Source organism: Sinocyclocheilus grahami, unplaced genomic scaffold (assembly GCF_001515645.1).
Source record: "Sinocyclocheilus grahami isolate Dianchi unplaced genomic scaffold, SAMN03320097.WGS_v1.1 scaffold287.1, whole genome shotgun sequence".
NCBI classification, from domain to species: domain Eukaryota; kingdom Metazoa; phylum Chordata; class Actinopteri; order Cypriniformes; family Cyprinidae; genus Sinocyclocheilus; species Sinocyclocheilus grahami.
In genome coordinates, this window is record NW_015505466.1 from 365819 (window position 1) to 382093 (window position 16275).

The 16275-nt window shown below is 35.9% G+C and overlaps 1 protein-coding gene across 1 annotated transcript in view; it reads left to right on the top strand.

The window, feature by feature from the left end:
- Positions 1-16275, top strand: part of LOC107600594 (calcium/calmodulin-dependent protein kinase type IV-like) — a 38265-nt gene that overhangs the window by 5596 nt on the left and 16394 nt on the right. Inside the window, exons 3-6 of the mRNA XM_016292527.1 lie at positions 11546-11624; positions 12833-12895; positions 13127-13209; positions 14550-14622. Coding sequence (XP_016148013.1) covers positions 11546-11624; positions 12833-12895; positions 13127-13209; positions 14550-14622 — 298 coding nt within the window. The remainder of the gene's footprint in view (positions 1-11545; positions 11625-12832; positions 12896-13126; positions 13210-14549; positions 14623-16275) is intronic.

Genomic DNA, 16275 nt, shown 5'->3' on the forward strand with positions numbered 1-16275 from the left:
GGCATCCAAGATGTAGGTGACTTTGTTTCTTCAGTAGAACACAAACGAAGATTTTTGACTCAAACCGTTGCAGTCTATCAGTCTTATAGTATTTATATCCTTTTTTACCTCTGATCCACTGCAATGTCCAACTGTCCTGAGCGCGTTCACAACATCCGGCGCGTGACGTCTAATAAATAAGGTTGGGCAAAAAATTCCATGTTGTCTGATGATATATCAAAATCGTCTTCCATTGTGATGACCAGTATTTCTAAATATCTTTAGATCATTGCAGTGCCAGTGAACACGTCCGCAATTTCTCTGCACTGCACTAATGAGTGATGTATACGCGTGACAGATCACTTCCGCACATGTGTCTACTATCATAGATATATATAGATGCCCTATTCGACCGCTCCAGATACGTTGACGTGTCTGCCATTTTGGAACGTATCGCGGCCCATAGAAACAGTCACTAACGAGGCATCTACTTATATATATCTATGTCTACTACGCCAGAGCACGTACACGCATCACGCGGATATTGTGAACACGCTCAGACATTGCGGTGAATCAGAGGTAAAAATTTATATAAATACTGTTCAGTTTCTTGCACAGACCGATCGTTTCGTGTCTTAAGACCTCAAAAATCTTCGTTTGTGTTCTACTGAAGAAACAAAGTCACCTACATCTTGGATGCCTTGGGGGTAAGCAGATAAACATCAAATTTTCATTTTTGGGTGAACTATCCCTTTAAGTTTTCCAACTAAAATTATTTTTTTTATTATTATTTGAAATAATTGATAATAGTTCTAGTTTTAGTTTAACAACTTTACATTGCAACTCATTGACATTAATTATTTGTATGAGCAAAATATAAGTAAATTAATAAATAATAATAATAACAATAATAATATTAAATACAATAAAATAAATAAATAAACAATAACATGAAAAACAACAACAATAGTAAAAATATAGCTGCAAGCAGCAATCGTGGGGCCAAGCACTCCAGAGGCAAAATGAGGAGCTAAGCATGGCATAGAGCATCAGACCACATGCAATAATGAGTAATAAAAGCAATTTTAGGATGATTATAATTGAAATGGCTGAAAAATCATAAATACAACCACTAGTAATATGATTAAATGGCTTATGACTTTTGACCAACAGGTGGCGCTGTAATCAAATCATTTTGGTGTGTTCTGTGTGAGGTGACAAATGCACTTACAAAGTTTGGTGTCAATATGTCAAATATTTGCATAGATATAGCCTCAGATGCAGTTTGGCACTATGCCTAAAATTTGTAGTGGCGCTGTACAAAAACGGCTTCATCTATCGACACAAAATCCATAACATTTTGCAGACCAAATGCAACAATGAGTAATAAAAGCAATTTTAGGATGATTGTAATTGAAATAGCTGAAAAATCATAAATACAACTATTATTAATAGGATTTATTGGCTTATCACTTTTGACCAAATAGGTGGCGCTGTTACCAAATTAATGTGACATGGTCAGTGTGAGGTGATAAATGCACTTACAAAGGTTGGTGTCAATATGTCAAATATTTGCAGAGATATAGCCTCAGATGCAGTTTGGCACTATGCCTAAAATTTGTTGTGGCGCTGTACAAAAATGGTTTCGTCTATTGACACGAAATCCATAACTTTCTGTCAGCACAGTCTGAAGATCATCTGACTCGATTTTGGTGAAAATCGGACCAACGAGTGGCGAGGAGTTAAAAAAAGTAGGTTTTCAATATAAATCAAAATGGCGAACAGGAAGTTCAGCTTACTCTGGCATATTTGGTATGTATGTTGTCGGCATAACCCATGGAATATTTTGAGACCAATTTCATTGCAATAGGCTAATGCAATAAAAAGTTATTAGCATTTATGTAAATGTAATTATTAATGGTTAATGAATGGTTTATTACTCTTGACCAATAGGTGGCGCTGCTACCAAATTGATGTGGCGTGGTCAGTGTGAGGTGACAATGGCACATACAAAGTTTTGTATATATGTCAAATATTTGCAGAGATATTTGCTCAGATGCAGTTTGGCACTATGCCTTAAACTTGTAGTGGCGCTGTACAAAAACGGTTTTGTTTATCGACACGAAATCCATAACTCTTTGTCAGCACAGTCTGAAGATGATTTGACTCGATTTTGGTGAAAATCGGACCAAGGCTTGAGGAGGAGTTCGAAAAAGTAGGTTTACAGCATAAATCAAAATGGCCAACAGGCAGTTCAGATTTGCTAAGCGAAAATTCGTATGTCTGTTGTCGGCATAAGCCAAGGAATATTTTGAGAGCAGTTTCATTGCAATAGGCTAATGCATTTTTGGAAATTTCATAATTAATAATAAAACAATGGTTTATTACTCTTGACCAATAGGTGGCGCTGTTACTAAATTGATGTGGCGTGGTCAGTGTGAGGTGATGTGGCGTCGTCAGTGTGAGGTGACAATGGCACATACAAAGCTTGGTCCAAATACGTCAAAGCTTTGCAGAGATACAGCCTCAGATGCATTTTGGCATCTTAACCAGCAAATTCGTTGATGCTCTAAATGAAAATCGTTTCGTATATCGACACGAAATCCATAACTTTTTGCCAGATTGGTCTGAAGATGATCCGAGTCAAATTTGGTGAAAATTGGACTAACGGTCTAGGAGGAGTTCGAAAAAGTAGGTTTTCAACATGAATAAAAATTTAAGTTCAGCCAATTATGGCAAAATTGGTATCTATGTTCTCAGCATGATGCAAGGAATCTATAAACATCAGTCTTATTACAATATTATAATGTATGCAAAAGTTATTAGCATTTTTATAAATTGCCTTATAACGTTTGACCACAAGCATCAGGGCATGGTGCCGAAGATGCATACCAATTTTCATAATAACAAAGTCTAAGCGTTCTTAAAATATTGCATTTTTTGACAAAATTCAAAATGGCCGACGCCCAAAATGGCTGACACGAAACCATTTTGGTATGGTTCGACTCAGCATGATGCACCGAATCTAAAGAGACCTGTTTTTTTGGCCAAACCATTCAGAAGTTATAAGCATAAATATGCATTTTTGTTGTCTCCTGACCACTAAGGGGCACTGCACCGAAATACTGCAGGTAGTCTCAGGTCATGCTTGTTATAACACACACCAAGTTTGGTCTCAATACACCAAACCATTGCGGAGATATAGCCTCACATCCATTTTTACGTGCTTTTCATAGAATTCCTTCATGCGTTATTCGAGAACAGTGGGACAAATCAACTTGAATTCCATAACTTTTTGCCAGCATGGTCTGAAGATGATCTGAGCCAATTTTGGTGAGAATCAGACAAACCGTCTAGGACGAGTTCTAAAAAGTAGGTTTTACGAACAATTAAAAATAGTGAAAAAACTAAACCTTGTGACTTTTTAATTTTGGTGTTCATTCGACTCGGCATGAGCCAAGGATTCAGAGGAAAACTGAATTTTCATTTTGTGCCTTATGGTTCAAAAGTTATTAGCATAAAGAAATTGCAACTTTGGACAAGTGGTGGCGCTAGAGAGTTGGAGTTAGAGACTCTAAACTTGCTGTGGTTAATGTTAAGACTGTCCTCTATCAGTGTGCCAAATTTCATAACTTTCCCGCAAGCGGTTCTATGGGATGCCATAGACTTTCGGCGGAAGAAGAAAAATGACGCTAACGGATACAATAGGTGCCACTGCACCTTCGCTGCTTGGCCCCTAAATACAGAGTACAGAATATAATAAGCTCCAATTCTCGCTATTAACAAACCTTTAACTATGACTTTTGCCTCAATAAACTATTTTGCTGTTTATGAATAGTTAGTAAGGTAGGTATTGGGTAGGATTAGGGATGTAGAATATGGTCATGCAGATTATGTGCTTTATAAGTACTAATAAACAGCCAATATGTTAATGATAGGCATGCTAAAAAGCAACTAGTTAATAGTGAGAATTGGTCGCTATACTAAAGTGTTTGGAACATCAAGAGGGTGAGTAAATGATGTTTACTCAGTCAGAATTTGTAATTCTGGCTGAACTATTCCTTTAGTAATATTTGTGCTTCAATCAATCAATCTCTAACATGGATCTGAAACAAAGAATGCCATGAATAGAGGTTTAAAGAAGTTCATACATTAGAATTATCAGCTCATAGTTGGCCAATCATTTTGGAGTGCATGGGCATCGATGCTGGACTCTTGTAAAATGGGGCCAGATGCAAACCGCCCAGGTCCTGAAGAAGGCAGAGCGAGCTGAATAATGAAGCCTACCACACTCCCCAGAGAGCTAGTCTTCCTCCCTCTCACACTCACTCGCTCTCTCTCAGTCTCTGCTGTGATTATATAATGCTCAGAAAGTAGAAAACAGAAACAGGAGCAGCTTGTGTAACACACACTTCCAGACTGACTCAGCTGTGTGTTAAGTGTACAAGAACGCTACTGTTAAGAATCCATTTGATGGATGCGGTTACAGTGAGAGAGCCACATTTATCCAAAACATTATTTACAGTCATATGCTATCAGCACTACAGTTAGATCAAGATTACATTAATCCACACAATATCTTTACGATTGCAAACCTTTTGCATGGAATTGTTGCAATTGAATGCAATTGAATTGAGTGGAAGAAATTGAAACAGTCTTATTTAAGCAATAACATATGAGAGGATTTGCTATATTGTGAATATAGTCCTAGCTATGTGGTGTATATCATCATGACTGCAATGCTTCATTAACCAGTCAGCATTCAGGACTGGAACTATCCATTTTATAAACAAAATTTGAGGGGTCTTTTAAGCACATGCCTTTTACATTTTTTTAAAAATGTTTTTAAATTAAATATATTTACCATTTAACATGTTTTTTTTAAATATACAATTTAATATATGTTCACTTTTTTATGTTCCATGAGATTCACTTATAATGGTAAAACAGTCATATATTTGCAAAACAAGATTCAAAACAAGATTTCTGTCATGACAACTCTCAGGGGGATTGGCATGGTAATGTACATTACAATGTTAATGTATTTGGTCTTGGCGACAGAACTGACAGAACAGTACTGCTGCTGCTGCAGAGCAAATACCGAGACTTGCTACTGCCAATACATCCACAACATGCTGCTGTGAGCATATAAGAAATACTGCTGCTGCAGGTATAACATATATGAATAACCCCCATAGCATACATGATCACCCAGTAGCAGATCTATACAGGTGGAACTGGGGAAGGTGAAGGGTTTCTGTGTGCAAGTGCACTGCAACTGCTACAGCAAGCATTAGCCAAATATCTGAATGTTGAGCTGCGAGCTCATTGGCTACCGATACAGGAGAGAACCAATCAGCTGTGACATGTGATAATGATGTCATTATGTCATATTGAGTTAGATCTATCGGACTGCGTCATCTAGAGTTTCATGTCAGAACTTTGTTTTTGCAAAACACCTTCATTCTGACCCTCTTTTAGAAATGCTTAGATTTGGTCTCCTTTAAGACTTGTCTGTAAACACCCAATGTTATGATTATAAATCATTCTTAAAATAATTTAAAAATACAAACAAACAAAAAAAACAAAAAATTATGAAATATTTAACCTGCATGTCATGTGACCATTAACCAATATCAAAGAACCATGAACATAAGAATGTGTTATTATGCTGCTGTGAGCATATAAGAAATACTGCTGCTGCAGGTATAACATATATGAATAACCCCCATAGCATACATGATCACCCAGTAGCAGATCTATACAGGTGGAACTGGGGAAGGTGAAGGGTTTCTGTGTGCAAGTGCACTGCAACTGCTACAGCAAGCATTAGCCAAATATCTGAATGTTGAGCTGCGAGCTCATTGGCTACCGATACAGGAGAGAACCAATCAGCTGTGACATGTGATAATGATGTCATTATGTCATATTGAGTTAGATCTATCGGACTGCGTCATCTAGAGTTTCATGTCAGAACTTTGTTTTTGCAAAACACCTTCATTCTGACCCTCTTTTAGAAATGCTTAGATTTGGTCTCCTTTAAGACTTGTCTGTAAACACCCAATGTTATGATTATAAATCATTCTTAAAATAATTTAAAAATACAAACAAACAAAAAAAACAAAAAATTATGAAATATTTAACCTGCATGTCATGTGACCATTAACCAATATCAAAGAACCATGAACATAAGAATGTGTTATTAAATGATTTGAAAAATGACTTGTTCAGTAGACAAAAACGTTTGGGGAGGTATGAGAAGTTACAAGACATTATTATTTTTTGGCCTTTGAATTTAAATTCGAAGGATGAGGACACAACTTGTGAAACCAGAACTGTCTTGGGTAAAATGGGACTTCTGGTCACCCTACTTCTGAAAATTGTCATAAAGGTTTTTTTTTTCTCTCAGTCATAGCCTGACTTGTTGCCTGGACAGTTGAGAATCATACCATTACATGTTATCACATTTTGCAAATGATCTGAAAATGGCAATCATATCGGACACATCTACATATAGTGCTGTAGTGTGCAAGTCTGTGGACAGATTTGATAATTAAAGGGATAGTTCACCCAATAATGAAAATTTTGTCATTAATTACTCACCCTCATGTCGTTCAAAACCCGTAAGACCTTCGTTCATCTACGGAACACAAATATATTTTTGATGGAATCTGAGAGCTCTCTGACCCTCCCATAGACAGCAAGGGTCCTTACACGATCAAGGCCCAGAAACATAGCAAGGACATCAGTAAAATAATCCATGTGACATCAGAGGTTCAACCGAAATTTTACAAAGCTACGAGAATACTTTTTGTGCGCAAAAGAAAAAAAAACAAAACTTTATTCAACAATTTGTCTCCTCCGCGTCACCCTAGCGCCATTTTGGAGAGTATCCACTGAATGCAAACAGCGTATGCTGTTTTGTGTCAGCTGCGCCATGCGGAAACGTTGTTTTCGTTCAAATCAAAGTGTAAACGACATCAACAGTGTATCCGTGTGGCACAGCTGACACAAAACAGCATAGGCAATTTACGTTTAGTGGATACTCTCCAAAATGGCACCAGGGTGGAGACGAATTGTTGAATAAAGTCGTTTTTTTTTCTTTTGTGCTCAAAAAGTATTCTCATAGCTTTGTAAAATTACGGTTGAACCCCTGATGTCACATGGATTATTTTACCAGTGTCCTTGCTACATTTCTGGACCTTGATCGTGTAAGGACCCTTGCAGTATATGGGAGGGTGAGAGAGCTGTCAGAATGCATCAAAAATATCTTAATTTGTGTTCTGAAGATGAACGGAGGTCTTACGGGTTTAGAACGACATGAGGGTGAGTAAATAATGACAGAATTTTCATTTTTGGGTGAAAAATCCCTTTAAGGCCCCCTGAGAGTAATCATCATCACCTCATATGTGTTTCGTAATAATCTGCTGTAGCTGCTGGATGTAGTCGTTTTGCCCCCTGTGTATTTATCTCTCATTCACAATGTGATATTATTAATATGATGAATATTGGTTGATTTTGAGCTGTTAATAGTGATTGAGGTTTATAATAGGAAGAGCTCCCATCTGCCATCCTGTTTGCTTTCAAAAGGAGTGCACTACAGTTCATTGTTTCAACAGGTTATTTCATCTTTTTTTTCCTGGAACAAGATTTGTAAGTTCAGGCTTGGTGGATCTGGCTGATGGATCTCTCTGCGCCTCTGACAGGTCACCCAATGAGAGTTTGTAGACCATCTTAAAACAGAAAGCTCAAATCTAATTTGCAGGCTTTTTTCAATTTACAGAAGTCAAATTGTACCAGGTTTGATCAATTCACCCAGGAAACAAGTTATGTTTACAAGTTCTCAGGCTGCTACAACTCGTGGGAGGTTCTTGGCTAGAATATGTTGGAATGTGGACCAGACTTCATGCTGATAGTCAAACGTTTTGCTGCAAGTCTCTTGTGGCCTTTTTAAAAGAGTGATTATTATGAAAATAATAGACTTTAAAATAATATTTAAATGTGAACTGAAAGAAATGTTTCGGACACTTAATAGCATTTTAACTGCAATTAAATGAAAATGTATTATTATAATTTAAATTTATATCATATGCAGTTAGCTGAAATTTAGAGTACCACTTTTTGAGCCACTTAGGATTTATATACATCTTTACATGTGATTTTATAATTACTTCTCTTTTCTTTAAAATATTATTCTCTTTTCTTAAAAAAAATATACATGTAAGATTATGCACATTCAAAACAATTAAGCACACTTCAGTTCTGCTATTTTTCAATGCTATCGTCAGTTGTCAGCTGTTTAGGTTCCTATAGGTTTTGTGCTAGTAGTGACTGCCACAAAATACCTTATTTTTTTGTAATTTAGTTGTAAACTGCATTTTCCAAATTAGCTACTCTGGGCAACTCTGTTACAAAACAGCCTAATCACCTTAAAATTAAATGCCTCTAATCTCATGCAAGTGGTTAATCAAACAATGCTAAATAGTCCAGTTGGGAGGTAATGAGATGGAAATCCCTCTAGCATCTCATTTCAAGGAGTGAATGCTACAATAGAAGGAGGTTGACTTCATTAATAAAGAGAGTGACTTATCAGTGGAGGATTTATTAAGATCTCAACTAATCATTTATCCTGTGAAAAAGATTTTTGCATGAAATTGAAGATAAAGGACTTAAAAATAAAAAAGTGAGATAAAATAAGTAAATAAAAAATATAAAAAAATAACCCTGGGTCACCATAATCCTGGATTATCTTGTACCATCGATACTGTGTCATTGACAAAATTAAATGAAAATTTACCCTATTTAACTTTTTTATAATGGAGTTGTGTACTTTGTCCGCCTCTGCACACACAGCAGTGAACACACACACACCCGGGGCAGTGGGCAGCCATTTTTTTTGCTGTGGCGCCCAGGCAGCAGTTGGGGGTTCGGTGCTTTGCTCAAGAGCACCTCAGTCATGGTATTGAAGGTGGGAGAGAGCACTGTAAATTCACTCCCCCCACCTACAATCCCTGCCGCTACGAGAATCGAACCCACAACATTTGGGTTACGTGGCCGACGCTCTAACCATTAGGCCATGACTTCCCCCTTTGTCATGTCAATCTTGAGTACCTATAGAGTAGTATTGCATCCTTCATATTTTCGAAGAGTCTTTAGTTTTATCAGATTTATAAAAGACAGATACAGCTGTACCGCTTCTTGCCGAAAACAAGCTCCTGGAGGCGTGCCATAGGGGGAGCTAAAGAGTCACAAGCAAGCTCATCTTTTGCGTAACGATTGCCTGCAAGCTGTGGCATTGATATAAATAATACAGGAACAAAAACTTTCAAACTTTACTGACAAATTTAATTTGTTTAGAAAACATTCGTCACCAAAATGCCGGGAACAAACAAACACACTTGCATAACTCCGTTGCTGCCCCAGTGAAACAAACTGCATCCACTATTCTCTTAACGCTGGGTTCTTTGGGAAGCTGAACAAGGTTACCTATCCCTTACAACCAAAAACACACTTCTTTGGTGACATTGTTGATTTCGTACTCTAAAGACAAAATTAAATTCTTCTCGAGTAAGTCCTGTTCAGTGCTGCCGAAGACTTCCGAAACCCGAATGAAGCATGTTGATGGGTGTGCTTTCGCTCTCACTCTGGTTGATGTGTGTGTGTCTTCCGGGAGCCGTGGAGCCGACGGAGGGAGGAGCCATGGTGGAGGAAGGGCTGACGACTCCAGGGGGCCGACCGACAGAGGTGGAGAAATTGGAGGAGGAGCCCAAGGCGGAGACAATGCATAATTCAAAAATTGTAGTGTAACATCTGTGAAAAATAAATATGGAAAATTCCTTCATATTAACCCAGTACATTAGGCTGTATTTTTTGCTCAAGTACTTTAGTCTAAGTGCTAAGGATCCAGAGAAAGCCTAAACAGGGTTCTCTATGCACAGAGATACTTTGCTAATTGACAACTGATGTTGGCAGGTATATGGATACTTTCAAATGTGGTTATATAACCAACTGAAATCAATATTTTTGGGACCTGCATGGGGATTATGTGGAGCAGATTGGAGCCATAAGCTGGTTCCTACACTCTCCTGATGTCTATTCACATGCAGAGTCAGTGGGAGTTTTCGGTCAGCATAGAGAGAGAGGGAGGTGATCTATAACTGTGTGGATCTGACTCGGTCTCCTAATGAGTACCCAGATGCTAGTTCTTGGACACTGAGGTGGCCTCTCCGCTTTAATTGCATTAGCCAAGCTGTCCACCCAAATTTCATTTATTTGCACACTGGACACAGATGCTTGTTTGTAACTGCTGGCTGTTGCTTGCTTCCAACATATTGTACTGGTCCTGTGCCAGTGAAATATCGTATTAAGTGATCTGATTCTGAATCTGAAGAAATTGAAAGCTCACAAAGCTAAACAACAACTTGTTTTAACAAAGGTGTTGTGGACTCTTGCTAGGGCATCGCTGTGCATTTACTAAAATGTGCTAGGTATGTTTCTGAGTCAAAACTTTTTTGAATCGGCCCGACAATTTATCAGCCTAGGCTAATTGGTAAAACATTGTGCAAAATGGTATTACGCTGCTGCTTGTGTCTTTTGCAACGCTTTCAAAGTGTTTTACTGCCACTAGTTTATGGATAGATATGTTTTTTGTTTTTGCAATGTTTGCACATTTTTCTAGTTGGCTTCTTTCAATTTATAGTAGCTATTTGTTAATCCATTGCTACAGAGTTTTTTTATGCAGTTGCTTACTAACTGATTATTCTCTGATGATATGATTGTAATCATGATATGATTGTAGCTACTAAAGTAGCTTTTAAGCTGCATTAATAACTGCATTAGTCTGGCTCAAACCTCCGTTACTAGGTCTAAAATTACGTTTTAAATTTTTTTAAATTACGAATTAGCAACAGAGGTGTTGGATGAGATGCATAAGAAATTAATCCTACTCGCAATAGTGCTTTAAGGACAAAAACCTGATGAATGTCTTTAAATACAACATCTGAACAATCTGAACAGGTGTGGTAAACGTATTATAAGTGGAATAATTGACTACGGTCCGTTGAATTATGTAACCCGCTTTGTGTCATGGCTGCATCAATTATTCCTTACATGTTCATCCACCTATAACAGTAACTCCAGCACATCTTAAAACACAATTCTTGTATGAAAGAAACACTTTTAATGCTTTAACAAAAATGTCAGCTGATATTCAATAGTTATGTTGTACGTGTGAAAACACAGATTGTCCTTGGAACCTGACAGCATGTCACATACTATATGCTGTCATTACTGCGTAAATAGTTTTAAATCTAAGAGGTTGCTATTATTATTGAGGTTATATTTCAACACTTATATCAATACACACTATCGTTCAAAAGCTTGGGGTTTTCATCTTGAAAGAAATAAATAATTTTCTTATTATTGAGAATAAATTAACCCTATCAATTTATGATTTTTTTTTTCATTTTGAAAGAAATGGATACTTTCTTGGTTATTATTATTGGGAGTAAATGAGCCCAACTGAATTATTTGTAACTGAATCATTTGCTATTTTTCTCTCTTCCAGGGGAGCCACATCAGTGGTGTTCAGATGCCATCAGAAAGGCACCCAGAAGCACTATGCTGTGAAAATGCTAAAAAAAACAGTAAGTGCACTGACACATTTCTCTCCACATTTCTTTGTTCTACCTTGTATAGCCAAGGAGTTTCTGGTTAGGACTTACTTCCAGCTGCTAAGATCTTAAAGACCTCACTGTTGTTGTCTTCCATTTCTCTACATCAGTCTGATGAATGATGGATAATAATTGCTGTCAGCCAAAACTTTTAGAGCAGTACATACATTTCTATTTACACCATCATTTGTGTTTTTTGGGCCTGTGTAGGGATCTTAAGCCTCTTTAATGCATCTGTAATTATATTATGTTACATTTGTGCTGTAATATGTAATGCATTTACATTGTTAGTCACTGCATATAAATAAATCATGCAAAGTTACTGCAAGAACTACTAAAGATGGCTGACAGAGAAAACAATGTGAATTATTTTTTTGTTTTTGTTATCAGACAAAAATCTCACTGGATTATTACAATTAATGGCAAAAATAATGTTTGGAATTGTAAACTGATATTTCCTACTGACACATTACAGCAAAAGATAGAAATAACTTACTTAAAACCCTTTTTTATTGGTGAAAATACTAGTGGCCTAAGACTTTTGCACAGTACTGTATATATATATATATATATATATATATATTAGACAAACATTTTCTTTATTTATTTTTAAATGGCCAAAAATGATAAAGAACACCAGGTTTGTTGTGCTTGTTTGTAGGGCTACACAATTTGGACCAAGAGTTTGTTTTTATATATTATATAAAATTATGATTTTTATTATTATTACTATAAAAAATTAAACAAAATAAGAAATATTACTATTGTAATAACACTATTTCACTATAATATACAAAACTGAGTATTTAAGAATAAATATAAAAATAATAATTATAAATAACATTATGTTTTACACAAAACTTTTATTTAACTTTTTAATTTTCTCACTTTCATATTGTTCTAAACCCATGAAAGTTGTTTTGCAGAATGTTCTGGTGCTTTTCCATACAATGTTCTTGAGCTCCAAGAGTGACAAAGAACATCCAGAAATAACTTCATACAAGCTTGGTACAGAATATTCCCTTTAAATGTGGAAAAGTGCTTGGTTTACTTTATTTTTTATTTAGGTTTTTCCTTTTGCACTGAGTTGATGTTGCACTATTGCACTTTACCTGATTGTAATGGCTTTATAATTGTGCACCTTGTTCACTACTCAGACAATGACTTGGTTGTTCTTTCAGGTTGACAAGAAGATTGTACGAACGGAGATAGGTGTATTACTGCGCCTCTCTCATCCAAATATAGTAAGTCTAAAGGGCAGTTACAGTGTTTCACAGCCTAAAATATGCATAAATCTAGCTTAGATGTTCATCCTGTCTCTGCAGTACTGTCTGTGTTTGATTTAGTAAGGTCTAGTTATGCAAATGTTAGTCAGACATTATAGCTACGGTAGTCTACATCAATAATTAATCATGTGATGTGTTTGAATTCCTCCAGTGAAACGCTCTCTCTTTTTTCATGCCGTTTTCTGTCAGATCAAACTAAAGGAGATCTTTGAGACCCCTGCGGAGATTAGTCTCGTGTTAGAACTTGTTACCGGCGGAGAATTATTTGACAGGTCAGTTCACCATGGGGGTAAATTGCTACATGCTAATAATGGCTGATTAAGTTGTGAACTCCATGCTGTGTATTGACACTTTTCCCCAGAACTGTAATTAATGGTGTTTGCTAAGGCAAGAATCATACTTAGAGTTAGCGCTTTTTCATTAGCTCTAACTTGTTTGAGCTACAGAAATGGTACCATGGTGAGGAAAGCAAGCAGACTTTTCGGCATTTAATGGATGATAAAATGGGTGATGGAGAATCTCATGAAAACATTTTCATGCCACTCAGAATTCATGGAGTATATCATGATACCCACATTTTCATGGCACTGAAATTCATTATAATATAATTTTCCTTTATTAAGCCTGTTTTTAGGACCATTAACATTCCTTTAAAGATTTTTTGCATTGTCAGTTGGGATGTATATTTTAATTTAAATACTTTTAATACTTAAAAATACTTTTAAATTATATATATATATATATATATATATAAATATAGTTTTTTACACTATTGAACATTTATTTATTTCTTTTATATTTAGCTGTATTATACTAAAAGGGAAAGGGAGTGCTCAAGTTTCATGAAAATAATGTTGAAATACAAACAAAATAATATGGTCCTAAAATAGCTTTTATTATTAATATGTTGATTGATTGATTGATTGATTGAGTAAAATATAAAGTTGTGCCAGCAACCCCAGTTGAACCTGCTAAAATGACATGCTAAAAAGCACTAAAACTGAAAAAGTGGTAACCTGAAATCTAAATTAACGGGTTTTATTGAAGTCAAAATATTATTTACCATTACTGATTCGACCTAAATTATTTTATAACAACAAAACAAATTTTTGTTGGTGGATAGATCCAGCAGAAATAGCTTCTCAAGATAACTGCAGGTTTTTACATGCAACCACAAAGTAATGACCTGGATCAGTTGTTCTTCGGGAAATGTTTCAGTCTAGTTGGTCGTGAGACATGAATTTACTTTCATCATTTGTTACAGAATAAAAGGTGCTTGTCTGTATTCATGAACTAATCACATAGCGAAACAACACTTTAATAGAGAAACTATTATTATGATTTTACTGTTATTCACTCCATTTTATCCTCATTCAGGGTTATCTAATTTCCCATTTTCATACAGTTGTGTCAACATGAGTCATTTAAAAGAAAAGCCTCTTCTTAAGACCAATCGATAGAAACGTCTCCATTCATCCTGTGTGCTGAGGTGTGGTTGACTCACACTAAGGCTGGAAAATAATGACGTGAAAATTGGAAAAAGAGTCAGCCAGTGTTTGTACGCTCAATATGGAGTTACACTGGAGACCAAATGGCACCTTCCATTTTTCAGGGTGGTGGAGAAGGGCTACTACAGCGAACGAGACGCCGCTGATGCAGTTAAACAAGTGCTGGAGGCAGTCGCGGTGAGTGTCTCACATTTCCTGTCAGAAAACTGGAAATAAGTTCAAACTTGAACTGTAATAAAACTAAAAATTAATTTATTTATTTTTTTAACATTTTATGGTAAGAGTGACATAAGAAAATTACTAAAATTAAATTGGGTAACACTTTAATATTGGGACCAATTTTCTATTAACTAGTTGCTTATTAGCATGACTATTATTAACATATTGGCTGTTTATTAGTGTTTATAAAGCACATATTCTGCATGACTATATTCTACATCCTTAATACAACCAAATACCTAAACTTAACAACTACTATACTAACTATTAATTTAATTAATTTAATTTAATTAATGAAAGTTTAATCAGGCAGAAGTCATAGTTGATGGGTTGTTAATAGCGAGAATTGGACCTTCAAATAAAATGTGACCTTAAATTGAAATTAAAAAATAAACTTAAAAGCTCATTCAAAATATTGCTAAAATAACTCTAATAACGAAATTTGGTAACACATAACCACACATAAATGTTGGTTAAGCATAACGACAAATTTATCCATAGATAATCAAACATACAATTTTCTTCTGGCTGATCATAAAACAGGCTTTTCACATTGCACTTAACCCTGGTTTATTGTTGTTCTAAACCCTGCTTTAAACCCCAGGCAAAGATACATTTCACACTTGTAATTTAGAAGCGTTGTTAGCACCACTTCTTACCCAGAGGTTTTGAAACCCTGCTCTGGTTTATTCACCATATTCTCCTCATATAGTCCTCATATTCACATGTTTTGGACCATTACAGAAACACTGCCTGTTGTATAAACAGCTGTTTCAGTGTTTGAGAGGGAAAATGTCAAATGAATTAGAGTGAAGAAGAGATTGTTTTATTCTTAACTTTATAGTCCACGCAGATAAAACTTTACTGTCTGGAATATATAATACGAGGATACACAATGTAAACAAATCACGTGCTGCATTCGTCCAATCAATGACACTGACACTGCAAATATGCAAATAAGAATGTTAACCCAGTGTTTCGAAACAGTGTACAGTGTGAAACCTCAGTTAATGAATACCCAACATTTTTTGTTAATTTGTTATGAGCAGTGTGAACCGTGAAGCAAGATAAGCTAGGATTTAATTTACCTGGGGTTTAGAAAAACCATGGGTTAACTATTTCAAGTGTGAACAGATCTTAAGATACCGAATGCATTATCAGACTTTTGAAATTGCCCTTAGCAACAACTCTGAAAACCCTAGCAACCAGTGATACTGTATATGTCATGCAAATGTATTTTAGTATTTAACATTTGTGTCCATCGACCTTATATGCACATATTATATCATCAGTGAAAGCATTATTATTATTAAACCATCAAGAGAGTCCTGTTTCCAGTATGAAGTCATCATAAGTGGATCTAGATTGCGTATGAAGACCACAGGAGACCATTTATTGCTTTTTTTATGCTGGAATGGGAAAGCCATTCTACTATATCCCTTTCTCTCCTGCACTCCCTCTCTCCTTCCCTCACTTCCTTGTGTTTTGTTCATTAGTTCATGTATAATGAGGCTTATTTTTATCATCTACTGTATATCTTGTGCATACAGTTTCTGTTTATACTGTCATGAATCCATGTGCCTTAGTGATATAGCTGCCTGAATTAGAAAG